The sequence below is a fragment of the Hippopotamus amphibius genome, chromosome 7 (genome assembly GCF_030028045.1).
Source record: "Hippopotamus amphibius kiboko isolate mHipAmp2 chromosome 7, mHipAmp2.hap2, whole genome shotgun sequence".
NCBI classification, from domain to species: domain Eukaryota; kingdom Metazoa; phylum Chordata; class Mammalia; order Artiodactyla; family Hippopotamidae; genus Hippopotamus; species Hippopotamus amphibius.
In genome coordinates, this window is record NC_080192.1 from 33,532,606 (window position 1) to 33,549,440 (window position 16,835).

The following is a 16,835-nucleotide window of genomic DNA, read 5'->3' on the forward strand; positions in this document are numbered from 1 at the left end:
TGCACACTTCAGTTCCCTGATGTCCTCCTGGTGGGTCCTCTCTCGATTTAGCAGTCGAGGGGCTAGAGCACACAGTGGGCTCTTCGTTCAAACTCCCGTGGTCCAAAAGGGCCAGTAAGTGCCAAAGTTGGGGCGGGGGCGGGACCCCAAACCCTGGCTGGTTCCTGTGCCAGTGCTGTGATCATTCAGCCCTGGAGCCCTTTGGTCCTTCAGGTCCTCCAACTTTTGGAAGATGACCTTGAACAGTGGAGGAATGGAATTGGGGAAAACTTCTTAGTATCATGAACTCAGGGGCTCAGATTCCGAAGTAGTCTGTGAGTCCACCTTGATCCGGCCTCCAGGTTCACTCCTCGACGTATGTTACAGCATTGACATCCCGGGCAGGGGATTTGTGTGTCAAATCGGTAGGCAAAGAATTCTTGGCCCTCACTCCTGCTCGCCTCGGTCAGATTACTTTTCACAGACCTTGCTGGATGGGAGGTGGGGGTATTTACTTTTAAATCTTTTATGTGTGTTCACTTCACCCTATGGGGTTGGGTGTGGAAAGCGCGGGAGGGGGAATTTCCAAATCGAGTGACATTCCCGTTTCGTGGGTATTACCATGCCTGTGGGGTTGGCAGTTCTTAAAGTTTAGAAAGTCTGCAAATAACTATAGAACACAATAGAGTCCCCCTCCCTTCCTCTCTTGCTCGCGCTCTCTCTCTCTCTCTCTTTTTTTTTTTTTTTTCCTTTTCCTGCCTCCAAATGCCTTCTTGGAGGCTGAAGCTGGGCAGGTCTCCAAAGGTGCAGCAGCCACAACAATCCCGCAGTTCAAAGTTAAGCAGCAGTTTCACAACTTCCAGCAACTCTCTTTAGGCAGCTACTAATGAGCTGAAAGCCAGGAGCATCTGAGGAGGTGAAGAGGAAGCTTCCAGTTCTCCACCCTTCACCCTAGAAATCCAGATATTCCCCCCTCCCCTCCCCCAGAGAACTTTGAGATAAGGTCCTTGCTGTTCTCTGTCCTGGTGGACCATGGCTCCCTTTGGAAGAAACTTGCTAAAGACTCGGCATAAAAACAGGTAATGTCCAGCGTGTGTGTATTCGGGAGCTTCTGTGTGAAAGTATGTGTTTTGCTGCAGTTGGATTCCGATGAAAATTACTCCCGGAGAACAAAGCCCTAGGGAGTTGGGTCTTATATTTATACCCCTCTGGTGAGGGTATTGTTCCAGTGACAATGATTGCAGTGACCAGTTCAAGGATCTCTGAAAATAAAGGATGATTACTCTGACTCCTTTTTTCTCCCTTTGGCCAGTTCTCCTTCCACCACCAGCATCACCTTCTTTGTGTTTGTTGCCCTGCCTATTGAGAGTAGGGGGATGGCAAGTTTTATTTTGCTTCAGACAGAATTTTAATATACTATAGGAAGAGTTCAAGTTTTGATGAAGATTTAACTAGAATTTATTAGCCACTAATTAGAAGGGAAAAACAGAGCCGCTGATACAATCCGGAAACAATGCTTTGGCTCCCCTTTGAGTGGGGCATTCCTGAAATCTGGAAAGTTCCTAAAGTGAAAATGCTCTGTAGAGAAGCTTTCTGTGAATTCATTCTTTCCAAACTCTTTGAGAACTTTCGGTGATTTTAGGCCCTGAAAAAAGGATTCAAACAGCTGTCCTCCTTAATCCTTATTATTACTATTTGATTTGATTTGATTTGCTGTTTCAAGCTGGCAATGCCCATAGTGTAAATAAATGTATTTCACACACACGCAGAGTGAGTAAGTGCGTTTCAGTCCCATTAACTATTTTATTAACTTCAATGCTACATTTTTATGCCTAAAAAATGTGAGGATAATTGTAGACATGGGCTTTACTTTTTAAATATATTTATTTTGGCATAAGAGCGTTTCCACAACCCTTCTCTCAATCACGCTTGTTTGTACTTGTCATCATTTATTTAGTGTAAACTTAAAAGCATACAATTACCTGGTAGGACGTGATACAATTATTTTAGAATGTCTGAATGACAATATGGTGGTACAACTTTGAAGTAACTCTCCAGACTTTATTTTGGGCATGAATGTCTACTTGAAAAGTTCTGTTATTACTTCATTCCAAATGTCCTTATGATTTAGTTGGCTAAATTAGCTTAAAAAAGGAAAGCAGCAATTATCAATGCTATCAAACTTTCGAAATCTGTTTTATTACCTAATAATTTGATAATATGTCACAAATATGGTATTTCTGGTAATTAAGGAAACTATGTGTATGTTAAAATAAAGAAATATGTCTTGGCAGTCTTAAAAAATATGGTAGTGATAGTTAGCAAAAATGGGTTTGTATTTTAGTAGTGTCAATGCATTAAAAAATATTTCGGACAACCCCCCATGCCAAAAGAAAACGCTTACCACTTTTTAAAGGATTTTTCAGTAGCATTATTTGGGAAGTGTGTTTGTTTCAATGCTGTAAAAATATATAAAACATTACGGAGGAAAGTTCATGGTATTATAAAACCAGTCATGTTTTTGGCATAGTGATCTTTCTGAATACTATCCCTGTAGTTCAGAGTTGCTGTGTAGTTGTGTGTGTGTGTGTTTTAACTAATTCAGGAATTCTGTCATTGGTATACCAAATAACAGTGCAATGAAACTGCATGCATCCCTTGTGAGTTGCCCTCACATGTCCACTTTTGTTGCCTCAATTTGCCACTGCAACATCTACCCTACCCATAAAACTAGCTTTCATTCAGGGAGGTGAGTATACAAACATTTTTTAATATGACATTTTCTATGCAAAATTTTGAAAAAGTGGAAGGAAACAATAAAAGATGGGGAGCTTAATAGTATTTTAAGTTGCTCTGAGAAAATGGAACGGTGCTCCCTGAAGGTGATACTTTATTATGAACGTGTGTTTTGGTGAAAGTGGTAATAGTGAGGCTGTGCATAAGGTGCTGTAATAACTGAGTGCTTCCCTTTAAAGATCTGTATTTTTCCAGTCCTTAAGAAACACTTAAACCACAGAGGTGGCTAGGGACATAAAACTATGGGTATTTCAAACTGAGTAGTAAATAAGCCACATGGTGTGTTGAAATAGAGTTAATATACTCGTATATTTGTTTTTTTCAAGGTTTAGTTTTGCTCTAGATATTTTTGTTTTGTTTGTTTTGTTTTTCCACCTTCTCAAAGGTGAAACTACAGATGAAATTTAGTTATAGGATTAAGTTTATCAGTTTCATTTCCTGGGCTCTATAATGATTTAAATAATTCTACTCCAAAATATAGAAACCAAATAACTTTCCCTAAGTGACAAGTGATTCATCCTTTGATGGATTCATTCTTTGATTGATGATAAAACAGTTATCTGGTAACAGCCAAAGCATTCTTCAAATATATAGTTAAAATTCCTTGTAGAATGTAAAGGAAGAATTTGAGCATTATATTTGTATACATTGTGATATAAAATGTATACAGTTAAAAGAACAACTTGAACATAATTGTGTTTTTGTCAGCAGGAAAAAAATAGTAATTCTGGAGGGAGTATTAGGATTTTGAGATCATAACATTTTGCGAAAGTTTGTTTATTGAACTTTTCTACATCCTGTTCTCTGTCTTATCAGTTTTGTTCACTCTTAGCATGATATTTAATGACCCACGATTGAACCTACGAAGGCAGTTCTATAAATAGTCTCATAATACATGGATATTGGAGAGTTTTAAAGACAGATGGTAAAGAAATGAAACTTCAAAGTATGAGGTATAAAACACTTTTAGAAAACATACACTGTAAAGGTTGAAGACAGCAGGGTCATATCTGCCTAGTCCCCACTGTGTTCTAATTCCCAGGACAGTGCCTGGCATGTGATGGACCCATATAATGCAGTTGTTTATATAGTTTTATAAACTAAAAGTATAATTTGTTCTCAAACAAAAAACACAGTAATCATTTTATTCTGTAGTCATCATCTGATATCAGCTGGTGTTATAGAAAAGTGAATACTTTATAAAGGATTGGTTGACATTTGATATAATCCAGAAAACCAGGGAGATGGACAAATAATTATATGGATTTGGACACCAAGCTAATCCTACCCTACCAGAAAATATTTTCTAAATGTTAAGAATTATTCAGTTCAAAAATCTGGAAAACAGTCTTCAGGAAATCTGAGAATAGTACTTGGTGACAAAATGATTCTTTTATGCTTTTCATTTCTAACTTTCATGTAAATAAAAGAAAGGGAGCCAATCTAAAATCTTTATGCTTACAATCAGAATAATTTTTTTAAAGTTTTCTCATTGTCATAACATTTAATAGGAAGAATACAATTTTCCGAAGACCTTTTGGTCTCAGGAGATGGATTGTTTATGTTGGTTCCATAATGACAGAATGGTTTGTGACTGAATCCCAAAGATTGATAACTACCTTTGTATTTAACTTTTTGTTTACATGAAGAATAAAAATGTTGGAGAGTCTAGATATTTTCTTTTCAATAAACTATTCAAGTTTCTGAAAATGTTTTCTAAAAGTCACTAGGTGGCTTCTGTTTCTCACGGAAAATCTAAGGAAGCAAATAATGAAGCGTGAATTCATTTGATACTCATATGAACATTCAATAATTGCATTTAATAACACATTCAGCTATTCACCTAAGTTCCATCTGTGAATGTGCTTATCTTCATATTAGGTTCTGTTTTCAAGACGATTATTTTAAAAGCTAATGCTTCTAAATAGCAATCAGCAGCTTTTTTTTGTAAGTTCAGAAAAGTAGAATGTCACTATAAAGCTTTTGGGGATATTTGGTTGTGAGTTATGATTCCTTGGTGTTTTAATTAATAAAATTTGGGGGCAGAGGGTTGGCTGGACTTTCTGCCAAACCTTGCTAGAACCAAAAAATTGCTATAGTAAAGCAATATTTCATATGTTTGTTGGAAATATAAAATTAGAATAATTCTTTAAGGTGATTCATTGAAAATTAAAAACGAATATGAAAGGATCTAATTTAGCGAATGAGGCCTTATAATTATTGTTAGGTACTATTCAGTCAGTTCTTGGCTTTCTTTTGGCTTTTCTTATATCACAGGTGATAACAAACATTGTCCTAATATCAACTTGAAATCAAGTCTCCAAAAAATATATTAGTAATAAAATTATTAGAAGTAAATAACACAGCTCTATTGTTTTATAACTGACACATAAATTTGCATTAAAATTTGCTTTTGAATGAATTAGAACATATCTAACAAAGGTTTTTCAAACCAGGTGGCTCTCTTAAGAGCCACAGATACTTCATCAGAAGGAAGAAGTGAGTTTTGCGGTCATGGTAGAAGTTGCTGGCAAGCCAGATGTTTTCTCTTTGTAATTAGAAGCATGGTAATTTATGAATTCTGCAGAACAGGAAATTATCGTGTACAATTTTGTCTAACCTCTAATAAATATTTGAAATGTCCCTGAAATTGGCTTTAGAAATGCCAGATATTTTACTATGTACATCTTGTTAGTTCCCAGGTGTTGCTGAAAGAGATTTCCCCTAATGATACCTGGTAACTTAAGTAGTTATTACTTGGCAGCAGACAGCACATTAGGAACAATGATTGGTATGCTCTATCCCTGGTAAAAATATCCTGAGAGCAGTGGCAGCAGTGAAATCGAGCTCTAGGCTAAATCTTGAATTGTTACTTAAAAAACTATAAGCCAATTTAAAATCCACTACATAAGATCTTTTATTATATAACATATCAATTCGTGAAGCAAGTCAAGGTGAAAATCTTAAGGATTTTTGTAAAGTTTTTAAAAGTTTGTAGCTGGCTAACAATTTTATCTGCATAGCCTCTTTATTAGCTGGACTGTGTAACTCAGAAAGTTTCGGTGTTATTTAATTGGTATGTAGTTCGAGAGATCTGATAATGGCTCTAAGTAATTCCCAAAAGTATGGCTCTCTTCTTTTGATTTTAGTTGTAAAAATGGAAGAGTTGAAGTAGGAGTATGAGTTTGCTTACCTCTTCCAAGTGAATGTGTATTCCAGTTCTTGACAAGAAATTTCTTTGTCCCTAGCACACTGGCTTTCTAAAATAAGGCAACATGCCATCTACACCATGTATATGTAAAAGGAAGACGTTCAGCATATTTCTGTGTGCTAATGTTCTTTAGTGTATACTTGCTTAGGAGTTTTAAAAGATGGGGAGGGTGGGGGGGTCGCAGGAGGGAGAGAATATGGGGATATGTGTATAAACACAGCTGATTGACTTTGGTGTACCTCAAAAACTGGTACAAGAGTGTAAAGCAATTATATTCCAATAAAGAGCTAAAAAAAAAAAAAGACATAGTGAATCTGGCCACATAAAAAAATAAATAAAAATAAAAGACATCTCTTTGGCAAGACACACATAACACATACATTGATTTCTTAAGAATCAATTGTTTGGTTTTGTAAAATAGATTGTGATTCAATTATCGTGGAGAGTGTTGTAAAGCTGCACCTTCTAGAGAAAGTTTGCATATCTGTTGAATGTAACTTAAAGCAATTACTAATGCAAATGGTCACCCAATGGCAAAGTAATTACTTATATGAACGGAATAGAGTCTTGGGGAGATGTTTAGCATTGGCAGTGCTAAATAAAATATTTCAAGAATAAAAATGAACAATGGGTATTAAGTATGCTGACAAACAAGGCAAATTATTCTCAAAGGTTTATATCTGCAGGCTAGAATGCCCTCTGTTTTTATAAATAAAGTGACAAGATATCTATAAAAAATTCTCATTGGGTATATACTCAGTGAGATCAGAGACCTCATCTATCTTGTTTCTTTCTAGATAAACAATGAGTAGGTGCTCAGTAAATATTTGTTGATTGAATAAATGAGTTCAACATATACTCTCCAAATACAGCTGGTCCCCATAAAGCACTTGCATCAGAGTAGTAAATCAGTACATTTGCGGTGAATGGATTCATGGGTGAGTTAAAGAACGAATCCATAAATTCAAGGTTGACCTCTCATCATCCCTGCTTCTAGGCTCAACTCCTTGCTTCCCAATGGTTAAGGGCCGTATTTGAGAAATAGATGCTGTAAGAGACAAGTGGATTTCTGGTAGAAAACAAACCAAGAAGCAAGGTGACTCATTCTTCTCCAGGGATGTTCTCACTTCTTTTCATGCTCCTTGAATGCAACCATGTATGTATGTGAGTGAGGTTTGGTGGATGATGGTAGCTGGTTACTATAGACCCCACTGTTGAATGTAGAACATTTCTTCCTTCTTTGGAGATAAAAGCGAAATACAATTGGGGAAATATTTATTTCCTCACATGAAGAGAGGATTTATGCTCTTTGCATAAGATAATTACAGTTATGAGACAAAGAAAAATGCTAGAAACAGGTAGAAAGTTATCTTAGTTAAGAACTCTAGTTCTTTAGTCACCTAAAGAACATAGGGCTCCAATAGTTGTGGTGCCTGGGCTCAGTAGTTGCGGTGTGCAGGCTTTAGGGTGTGTGGGCTTCAGTAGTTGTGGCACACAGGCTTAGTTGCTCTGCAGCATGTGGGATCTTCCGGGAGCAGGGATCAAACTCGTGTCCCCTGCATTGGCAGGTGGATTCTTAACCACTGGGCCATGTAGGAAATCGCTGGATCCATGTTCTTAACCATTGCTCTCTATTGCCTATTTAGTATTTAGTTTTCTCATCCCTAAACTAGAGTTAATCCTAAACCATAAAGAATTTGGATTAAATCTGATTGTATATAAAAATTTTGCACAGTGCTAAGACATAATAAAAGCTCAGTAAATATTCACTCCTTGTTCAGGCCTCTAGGATTAAATATGTTATGAAGTATATCTAAGTTTTTAATACCTAAACATGATATTTGGGGTTTCAAAATCTCAACCTTGACTCACGGGAACTTCTGTTCTCTTTTCCTAATCATCACTGACCTCTTTTCCTCCCTCGATACAAAGAGATACGTCATAAATTACTGAATATAAATAGAAATGAGTTTATAAATGTTGTGCAGTACTATCTTTGGATCTTGAAATATTTCAGTTCTGACAGCTTTTATGTTTAATCCTCACACCTCATCTAAGCAAAATTATGAGACTATTAATGATTTTGCAGTGCACAGCATAGTTTGAGACATTCCTTATGTGCTTTGTGGACTTTTGATAAAAACAAAGGATACATAATTTGAATATTTTAGTGTTATCTTTATCTAATAATATGAGAGATGAAATTGGATACTTAAGGTCCTTCTCATGTCTAAGCTTCTGTGATTTTAAAATTCCCTCTGCGGAGTAGAATTTAATTCTCTTGACCTGCTTTTTATGCCTTCTCAAGAAAACTTTTAAAAACAGAATTGAAAGAAGGATTTTTTTTTTTTGTAATTTTATTTTACTTAAACATGATGCATTGCCACATAACTTCCACCATGAAAGGCAGCACTACGGTCAAAGTCAAATGCATTTATTTCCAATTATAAAGACATATGATTAGTTTATAAATTATAATATCTAAAAATTATTGAGTGTTTGCTAAGCACAATTTTAAGTTTAATAATGCAATATAAGAATGTTAGGAGTAGCTCTCTTTTTATTTTATTTCTTTACGACTAGTAAACTCTGTGTTTTGTATTGTACCAAACATGCAAAGACACAACCTCATTCCTAAGGGATTAAACCCCTAATTGAGAAAACAGCACTATAGTTTAGCATCTCATGCATGAACTTTAAAAAAAAAAATCACTCTTCCGTGGCAAACTATCATTGACAGGGTAAATAAAGTCATAATCTTTATAATACAATTAAGAAAATGAAAGAATAATCAGAGTTGAAGAAGGCTGTTCCCTCTATAGAGCAGGTGCTCACTAAATGTTTTTGATTGACTCTAAGTAGAAGTATATAAGAGAGGAGTAAATGGAGATAAAGAAAAATAAAAGGAGCATCATCGTATCAGATAGTGTTTATTACATTCCCACAGTTAGGTGACAGGCTTGGACAAGAGAATGGAACACAACACGGTGTACGAAAAGATGTAGGAGTGGCTGAATCCACAAAGCTAAGAATGACTCAGGATAATCAAGAGAGAAAAAAATCAGGAAGCAGGCAGAAATATGGTCAGTTTGGTGAGAATCCAGAATCTTGTTTGGGTTGGCGAAAACAGTATTTTACAATTGAGACAAATGTTAAGGATGTGTTTATACAACAATAATAGACTTATAGTCAACTATAATTGACTGCTATTTGTTCTAATAATCATATTAAACTAGTCAGTGTATCAGCTTATAGAATTGTTATTCTACTATTTTGTGGATCTTTTAAATTTTAATTCCACTAATGCAGATAGTGCTGCAATTTCAACAAATTTTTATTCTCACTAATTATGATGTATAATTGGTAGGAATTTTGTGTCTGGGTTTATTGATGTACTGTACAGTGTATGCTTGTTGTTCTCAACTAATGACTAAGACATTTTAGAGCCATCTCAAATATCTTTGGTTACTCTCATGCTCCTCATTTACTCTGACATTTTTCAATCCTTCTGGAATTCCCTGCAGTTATGGTTAACTGGGTACTTAAGATCTAGCAGCAGTGCATCAGTTTGGGGGAGACCACAGTCCTCAATAGTAGAACCTGAAGATACCTATTTTTAGCTCTGCACATAATTACATTTGTCTGGAACCTGTGAGAGATGCTATTGGAAAACCATGGCTGTCTCCACAGAGTAGACATATAATAACTACAATCTCATATGAAGAAAAGAGTTATACACAATTAGAAAAAGCACTTACGAAGCTATAGTGGACCTTTGAGATTCCATCTTTTTAACACACAGGAAGTTAGGCACTTTACAGCAGTGAACCACCAAGTATTAGCATTAATTTCTTGACTGCTTGTTCTTTTACTTTAGTAGTGAAAGTCAAAGAACTTTTTCATGGAATTACTAATAATTGACATGAAACTTAGATTAAAGTATATTTTTTTGGATGGTCATTTTTAGTGGTTCTGCTTTTAGTGAGGAGAACTTGCTGTAATCTCAGTTTAGAGCATTAAGCAAAATGGCAGCTTGTGCTATATAATTCTTTACATAGTCTGAGCATATTATAGTATTGCTTTCTTATCTACCTTAGCATCTAAAAATAAAACATTCTAAACTATCCCACTCTATCAGATTTGGCACCTACTTGTATATATTTCCCTTGTTGGAACTCAAGGTAATGGTTATTTGATGATTTTTAAAAATTCCGAAATATCAAATGAACCTCAGGAGTATTGTTAAGATTAAATGTGAATCAGGTATGGACCATACTTTAAGGAACTTGTTGATTAGCAGACACAGACATATACAAATAATCAGAATACAAGGCAGGCATTTAAAAGTATCATCATAAAGTCCATGTATTCAACAAAAAATATTTATTTACCTTATAATGTGTGCCACATGTTATTCTAGGTGCTGGGGATAAAACAATGAGAAAGACAGTCAAGGTCTCTATTCTCATTGAACTTAGAGTACAGTGCTGGACAGGCAGACAGTAAGCAAACAATAAATGAACAAGAAATTTCAGATAGAGGTTACGTTTATAAGAGTCACTATAGAGGCAGAATGTATAGGAATTCAAAATTGAGTGGATGGGGGCAATAGAAAGTATTGGATGGAAAAAAAGATTCAGTGGTAACTACAATTTGGGGTCTGAGTAAACAGGAATATGATTGCATCATCATAAAGAACAGAAAAAAATGGCAAGGGTAATCTGGGGGAGGGAAGAACATCAGGGTGAAGAGTAAAAAATTCAAGGTGTCATTTGAATGTTTCCAAATATTCCACCTCCAAACACCTGGTGTTTGGACACACTGCGCTGTGAAAGCAGCCTTTCATCCAGCCTACTCCCATTCCTCCTGACATCCATATGGGACTGATTAATATGGAGCATACTGCACCTGGAATGGGACTTTAAAGGCAAAACACACTGGTTTCCCAGCCAAGGCCCTCACGCTGACTAATCCTATGTTAAACCCACTCATTCTCCATGAGGCATTTCACAGCCATCCTCTTAGTGAGCCTTCAGTCATTGCCTTTGGTTGAAATTACTTCCAAACGTGGCCATGACTCCCATGAGATTATACATTCTTCTGCTTAAAGAACACATTATTTTTACATTCTTACCTCTTAAAGAATAATACACAGAACCATTGTATAGATATTGGAGTTCAAATAATATTTTAGCATTTAAATAAACAAAATGCAGATTTTTGGCGCAGGTAAATCATCTGGGTCAGGAGTTGGCAAACTTTTTGTGTAAAAGGCCTCATAATAGATATTTAGGTTATTCCAGCCATAAAGTCATTGTCTCAACCACTCAACTCTGTCAATGGGGCATGAAAACAGACATAGACAATACATAATTAAATGAGCATGACATGTAGCTAAACAAAATTTTATTTACAAAAATATCTGGTGGGATAGTTGTAACCACCAGGCCCTAGTTGACTGAAAAATTCCCTTTGTTTCGCTCTCCCCTCTAACCCGCTTCCACCTCTCACGCTCCAAAAAATAAAAGAATATTTAACATCTACTATCTTAGGCTCTTAGGTTTCAAAGATGAAAGAGTCCGTCTAGGACCTCACTGGCAAACTAGCAAAAAAGAAAGGTGGAAAATGCTATCACTTGCGTACAATGGACTCTGTAAAAGTATCAAGAATGGGCATGTATTTCCATCTGCAGTGGTGGGATGGCATTATTCAGAGACGATACAGGGATTTTCCTAGAGGAAGCAACATTTGAAACAGAGTAAGAATTAGTCAGATGAAGAGAAGGGAGAAAGTGTTTCAAGCCAAGGAAACAGGTTATGGAAGAGCTCAGAGTGAAAAATTAAAGCATGGCAGATACAGTTCAATCCAGTCTAGGAATTCACAAGGTGATAGACATGACAGCGACAGCCAGTTGCCCTCACATTAGATCTGTCAGAGATGAGCAAGATATTAGGAATAGCTAGTTCAAGGTGCCTATTACAGAGTGCTTGACTACGAGTTGGAGGAATCAGATCATGGAAGGAATTCTAGGACAGGCAGGAGAGAAACAGAGAACAGAAGAGAGAGTAAGAGAGAGACAGAGACAGAAAGAGAGGGGAGGGGGTAACAAGGGAGAGGAAGAAAGGTAAACAAATTGAAAATGCAGGACTTGGAAACCATTTAAAGATTTTAATCAAGGAAGGTACACAACTAGATCTGCAGTTTAAGAACGGAAGCCTGACAATATTATGGAGCACAAATGTGAAATGGGCAGGAGTTTATAACAATATAATATGTCCTAACTTACTATAGTAATTTATTGTAAAACTGGAAGTAGTCCAAATTGTAGTGTGGTGACAGATATGAGGGTGCATATTTGAGACAGGTGAGGAAAAGAGTAAAACAGACATGGTGACTGGTTGTTCAAGGGGAATGAGATAGAGAAAAGAATCTAGGAAGACTCTCAGTTTTCAAGCTTGAAAGAAAGGGTGGGGAGATAGTGATTACATTCAGTAGGATGGGAAATCAAGAGGTGGAATAGCTTGAGATACGAGAGGAGGGGATCGTGAATTAGTTTTGATGGGCCACATCTGAGGTAGCTGTGAGTAATGTAAAGATCAAGTAAACATGTAAAAACAAAGTTTGGAATATTGGTCTATAGCTCAAGGGAAAAATTAAATTTGGGAATTATCATCATAGAATTGGTTGATAGAGTTGTGATTGATATTACAGTCACCCATAAAATGCATGTAATGAGATAAGAAATGAGTCATAGAAACCTGGGGGATGCCTGTTGTATCAGTTATCACTTACTGATTAATAAGACATAAAAATTAGTGGCTGAAAACAACAATGTATTATTTGCTATGATTTTCTGGGTAAACTGACGTGGTTCTTCTGGTTTTTACTTGGGCTATCTCGTGCAGTGGCTTAGTCAAGGGTTACATTCCGATGGGACGACTGAGATGGTTGGGTCTCTCTATATATGGTCTTTCATCTCAAGCTTTGTCAGCAAACAGCAGTCTTAGGACAGCATTCAAGGAGGAAGACGGCAGAAGCTGCAACATTTCTTGAAACCTACACTCTAGAACTTGCACATGTGGTTTTTACCACATTTTATTGGCCATAATTAGTCCCAAGGTCTATTCAAGGAAAAAGAAATAGACTCCATTTCTCAATGGAAGGAGCTGCAAAAAACTTGTGGCCACCCCTGCATGACACCTACATTTATTGAACATGCAAAAGAAGCAAGGCCCATGTCGGAACTGAGAAGAAGCTGGAAAGGGAATGTAAGAACCATGGAGAGTGAAATCAAGAAATCAATGAATGGATTTCTGCAAGAATGGGAGGAAAAGGTCACAATGCCTAATGTTACAAAGAGGTCAAGTCAGAGCAGTGGCAGTTCCAAAAATGGCAGTTGGGTTTGGAGCTTAGATCTCTAATAAACCTAAGAAGAAATGTGTCTGTTGTGAGTGGGTGGGGGTAGAAGTCACTTTATGGTGGTTGTTACTAGAAAGAGGTGAACTAGAGAAAGTGACTGGGTTATTATTTGAGTTTGGGAAGGAAAGATAGTTGAGGTGTGTATGTGGTCAAAGGATGGTTGTTATAATGTGACCTGATAGTAGGAAGGTCCAGAAGTAAAGGTAGAAGCCAAAAAGAGTTTAAGAAGGGATAAATTATGAAGCAAAGTCCTAGAGGAGGTAGAGGCAGTGAAATTCAGAGGATATTAAAGAGTTAAAAACTTTGGGAAGGTAAATGGATGTAAGATACTTTTGATATAGATGACCAGTGTTTTTCTCTTATCAATGATATTTTCAAGTAGCTCCTTTTCCTCAACAAAATGGCACAATAGGCCCTCGTATGTTATTTCTGCAAGTTATTAATTTACTGTTGCTCTTTAGGTAATTGATTTGTGACTAGTGTGAAGAGCTGATTATCTTAGATGAAACTTCCAATTGGAAATCACAGTTTATTACTGTTTTGTAGAGTATGTTCAGAACGTGGAAATCAAGGATAAAGCAGCTCATCTTGTGTATTCAGCAATTCTACTGGATAATTCAAATTCTTACATATTTCTAGTGCCATTCAAATCTGTCAACATATCTCAGAACACATTTAGAGGGGGAAGAGTAGGTGGCTGCAGGCAGATACAAGCTGAAAATCACCCATCTTTAGGAAATAGCTTCCACTAAGAAAGCAAAACCAATTATGGGCTTAGCTGCCAAAGGGAAAACAAATGTTAGTAGTTGACATAACTACAGCTATTATTAAACTAAATATTCAGGCTAGGTAACTTTCCTTTGATAAATATGCTTTGTTATGAAATATTTCTTTACAAAGCACAAATCAGTAAGGAAACTTTAGGTATTTGGCAGGCACAGGTAACACCTGGAAGTAAGCCCGAGAATTTCCAGTGAGATTAGATATTTTCTCAGCATTTCATTTGGTAAATACTACATGTCAAATATTTACATTTTGAGTATAATCAATTTCCAGAATCTGAACTATGAGCTTAGTTTACTTAACCCCCAATAGTCTCCAATACACATTCCCTTCCCTTTTCTCTGTTTATTGGAATTATGTACAGTAGTATAGCTACCCTGCAGTTATGGAGAGTCTAGGGTTTTCCTTATCCTACATGACTGACTTATATTATTACTCCCTAGAAAATTAAACTGGAGTTAGTAGAGAATAAAACTAGTGATTTTTTCTATGCATGTATGTATGTGTACAATTTTACTTTTCGAGATAGTTTTAATTTTTGACTGCCCCAATTTTTCATAGAATGATTAATTTTATGAAGGACTGTGGTTTTAAAACAATTTTAATCAAATGTTAATAGCTTGTGTTTAGTGAAAACTATTTGATAGCACTATATTCATGCTTCATCTATCAAAACAGTGATCCAGTTTTCATGGCAACCTGAGGAAAGACTTGTGTTATTTGTGGCTGACATGCTCTGTGATTATCTCTTCCTGAGACTGCAGTACTGTGATCTGAAAAATGGTACTTCAGAGGGTATGTGCTATACTCTGGGTAGAATAACCAGAGTTAGCTTGTGGGCCAGAGAGTTTCCTCACCATTGCCTTGCTTCATTAATTTTAATTTTGTTTAAACTATAGTTTGTGTGTGTCTATGTGTGTGTACTTTATAGAATCAAATTTGTCACTTAATATTGGGGTTTTTTTTTAAATTTTATATATACTGTAGCAGAATAAAAAGTTTTCCTTGCCCCTCTTAAGGTCCCTGCCTGGATCTGAAAATTAAACTGACCAAAACAGATTAACAGGAGAAAAGCTTTCAAATTGATTTAATGTAAGTTTTACATGACCAGGAACCTTCCTAAGGAAATGAAGACCTAAAGAAATGGTTAAACCTGAAGAGTGGACAATCCTGGAGAAGTATGGTAGACAGGTCAAAGAATACGAAGTAAGCATAGTAAACTGGGAGAAATTTAGCAGGGCCTGTTTGTTTGGATTCTTCTCATCCCTTTGTCTTCTTCTCATCCCTATGTCTTCAGAGATAAGAATGCTCCTTTCCTTCAGGTATATGAAGAGCATCTCTCACATGAAGGTGTTAGGAACTGTTTCAGGGGACAGGCTTGGGTGGAAAATCCAAGTGGGTAAGATGTTTTGCGAATAGACTGCCTAAGAAGCGTTTTTATATTTCACAGAAATCTATGTTTTCCATGAAAAATCTGGCTATTATGAGGCATTAAAATCTGTTCCTTGCTGGATCAGAATCTCTGTGCAGGATGTATTTTAATCTGTATTGTTATTTTTTATTACATCTATCAGAAGCCAGGATACATAAATGAATAACATATGTTGTATTAATTCTGGTTGTGCTCCTTGCTATGGCTTTGAATTACATGGTAATATCAGGGTAAAATAGATGTCTATCTTTTGAGGAATATAAACATGTTTTGAGGTTTAATCAAAATGTCAAAGGGAGTTAATTGTATTATGTGTTAAGAAAATATTAAAGAGACAATTCTCATTTCCCTGTGGAATAAGTTAGATTGAAAAAGATTAATTTCAATTGCATGGAAAAAACATACTAAGACAATATCTTAGTTTGGCCAAAAGTCTGATAAAATATAGAATAACAGCAACTCTTGTTTTGTATTCAGCAATCAGAAAGCACAAATAACCAGATTTCTTAAATATAGTGTTGCATGCCAATTCATTTAATAATGGTGACTTCAAGACAGTATTATATTCCAGAGTGTCTTCTGAATAACCAAAGCAAGAAAATGTTACATTCAATGTAGTTTTATTGCTAAGGTATTTTTAAAGGCTGTTTCTTACTTATCTAGGCATATCTTACAGGCCTGCACCACCCCCAGCCTCAACTAAGTGATAGAGGTTTTTTTTTCTCATTCCCTAGATTATCCGGGAATTTCCCTTTGGTCCTATAAAGACCACAGGTATTGTCTTGACCTCCTCTTCCCCTACGCTCAAGGTGTCTCAAAACCTTCATTCCTAATTCTGGTCTTTGTTTGTCCCCTTTGTCCAGGGCAGAATAGACCGGCAAAGAAGGAGTAAGGGAGAAATAACAATGAAACCCTTTCTGCTGACTTCCAACCCTCACCGTGCCTGGCACTGCACTGGTGTCCTTGGCCATTTCTATCATGTCATTTCTTTCACATATCTTTTCACCCCACTGTCCATTCCCCATATCTGGCAGCCAGACTCTCAAATACTACTTCTTAATGAAGAAGGAAGATTTACTGTTTCTTAATGACGTCTGCGAATGCAAGTTTTTTCCTGAACTGAAATTAACCCTATTCTGAATATTTGCTTCTAAAGCATCTTAATGCAAATATCAGTATTCCTTAGGACCAGCTTTGGGATTAACAGAGGGAAGT

The 16,835-nt window shown here is 36.3% G+C and overlaps 1 protein-coding gene across 1 annotated transcript in view; it reads left to right on the forward strand.

The window, feature by feature from the left end:
• Positions 1 to 728: 728 nt before the first annotated feature.
• Positions 729 to 16,835, forward strand: part of RASSF9 (Ras association domain family member 9) — a 31,183-nt gene continuing 15,076 nt past the window's right edge. Inside the window, exon 1 of the mRNA XM_057743516.1 lies at positions 729 to 1,058. Coding sequence (XP_057599499.1) covers positions 1,012 to 1,058 — 47 coding nt within the window. The 5' untranslated portion in view covers positions 729 to 1,011. The remainder of the gene's footprint in view (positions 1,059 to 16,835) is intronic.